We start from the raw sequence: 1080 nt of genomic DNA on the forward strand, positions 1-1080 counted from the left end.
ACTTTTTCAAAACAAAGTATTGCTTTGGATTGGATATCTGTATGTGCCCCCTCCAATTTCCATGTTGAAACCCTAATTTTCTATGTGATAGTGTTTGGGGATGTCATCGGCTGCATAACTCTTTCCTCTGAATAGAAAATTTTCTCCTAGAGGGAAAGTAGTATTGAACTCAGTGATAGATGACTTTTTCAAAACAAAGTATTGCTTTGGATTGGATATCTGTATGTGCCCCCTCCAATTTCCATGTTGAAACCCTAATTTTCTATGTGATAGTGTTTGGGGATGTCATCGGCTGCATAACTCTTTCCTCTGAATAGAAAATTCTCTCCTAGAGGGAGGGTCCTTAAGACTCAGGAAGCTCCCAAGACTTAACAAATGCACAAAGCCCCCGTTCATGATTATGTGAGCCGAAAAAGACGCAGGGGAGAGACCCTGAGCAGCCTGGCTACGTGCGAATCATTCAGGGAGCTCCAAAGATGAAGCTTCATAGGTTCCATGGCCTTTGTTGGGGTGGGCTTTTCACTGATGCAGCTGCCTTCGGTCATCTGAGCTCCTGTTCATAAGCCCTGACTCACACTCCTGTAGCTAACCTGGATAAACTCACTGGGTCACTAAGCTAGATTTGAGGGGAATCATTCTCTGGTCTGTCTCTGGTGCCCTGTTTGGGGGTGAGTAGACATTTGTTTATACCTCCCCAGGAAAAGTCACACAACAAGGCCTCTGGCAGGTGATTAAGTCAAGAGGGTGGAAACTTCATGATGAGATCAGTGCCTTTATGGGACGAGATACCAGAGAGTTTTCTTCCTCTGTCCATTGTAAGAGAAGATGGCATCTGTAAACCAGGAAGAGCACTGTTGCCACACGTTGGTGCTCCTGGCACCTGGATTGTGGATTTTCCAGCCTCCAAAATTGAAAATAAACATTTGTTGTTTAAGCTGTCTGTCTATGGTGTTTTTGTTACAGTAGCCAGAATTGACTGAGACAGATACGATGCTCTGGGTTTAAAAGCATTTTGAATCCCAATTATGATAAATACAAAGACAGTTGCACTTAAGAACATTATCATAAAATTACTGAAAC

At 43.1% G+C, this 1080-nt stretch overlaps 1 protein-coding gene across 1 annotated transcript in view; it reads left to right on the plus strand.

Annotated features, from left to right (window-relative positions):
- The window catches only part of LOC115072274 (serine/threonine-protein kinase 35-like), an 8658-nt gene extending 7908 nt beyond the window's left edge, over positions 1–750 (plus strand). Inside the window, exon 3 of the mRNA XM_029568970.1 lies at positions 699–750. Coding sequence (XP_029424830.1) covers positions 699–735 — 37 coding nt within the window. The 3' untranslated portion in view covers positions 736–750. The remainder of the gene's footprint in view (positions 1–698) is intronic.
- The last annotated feature ends 330 nt before the right edge of the window (positions 751–1080 follow it).

The sequence above is a fragment of the Nannospalax galili genome, unplaced genomic scaffold, assembly GCF_000622305.1.
Source record: "Nannospalax galili isolate Female #2095 unplaced genomic scaffold, S.galili_v1.0 scaffold902, whole genome shotgun sequence".
In the NCBI taxonomy this organism is placed as follows: Eukaryota; Metazoa; Chordata; class Mammalia; order Rodentia; family Spalacidae; genus Nannospalax; species Nannospalax galili.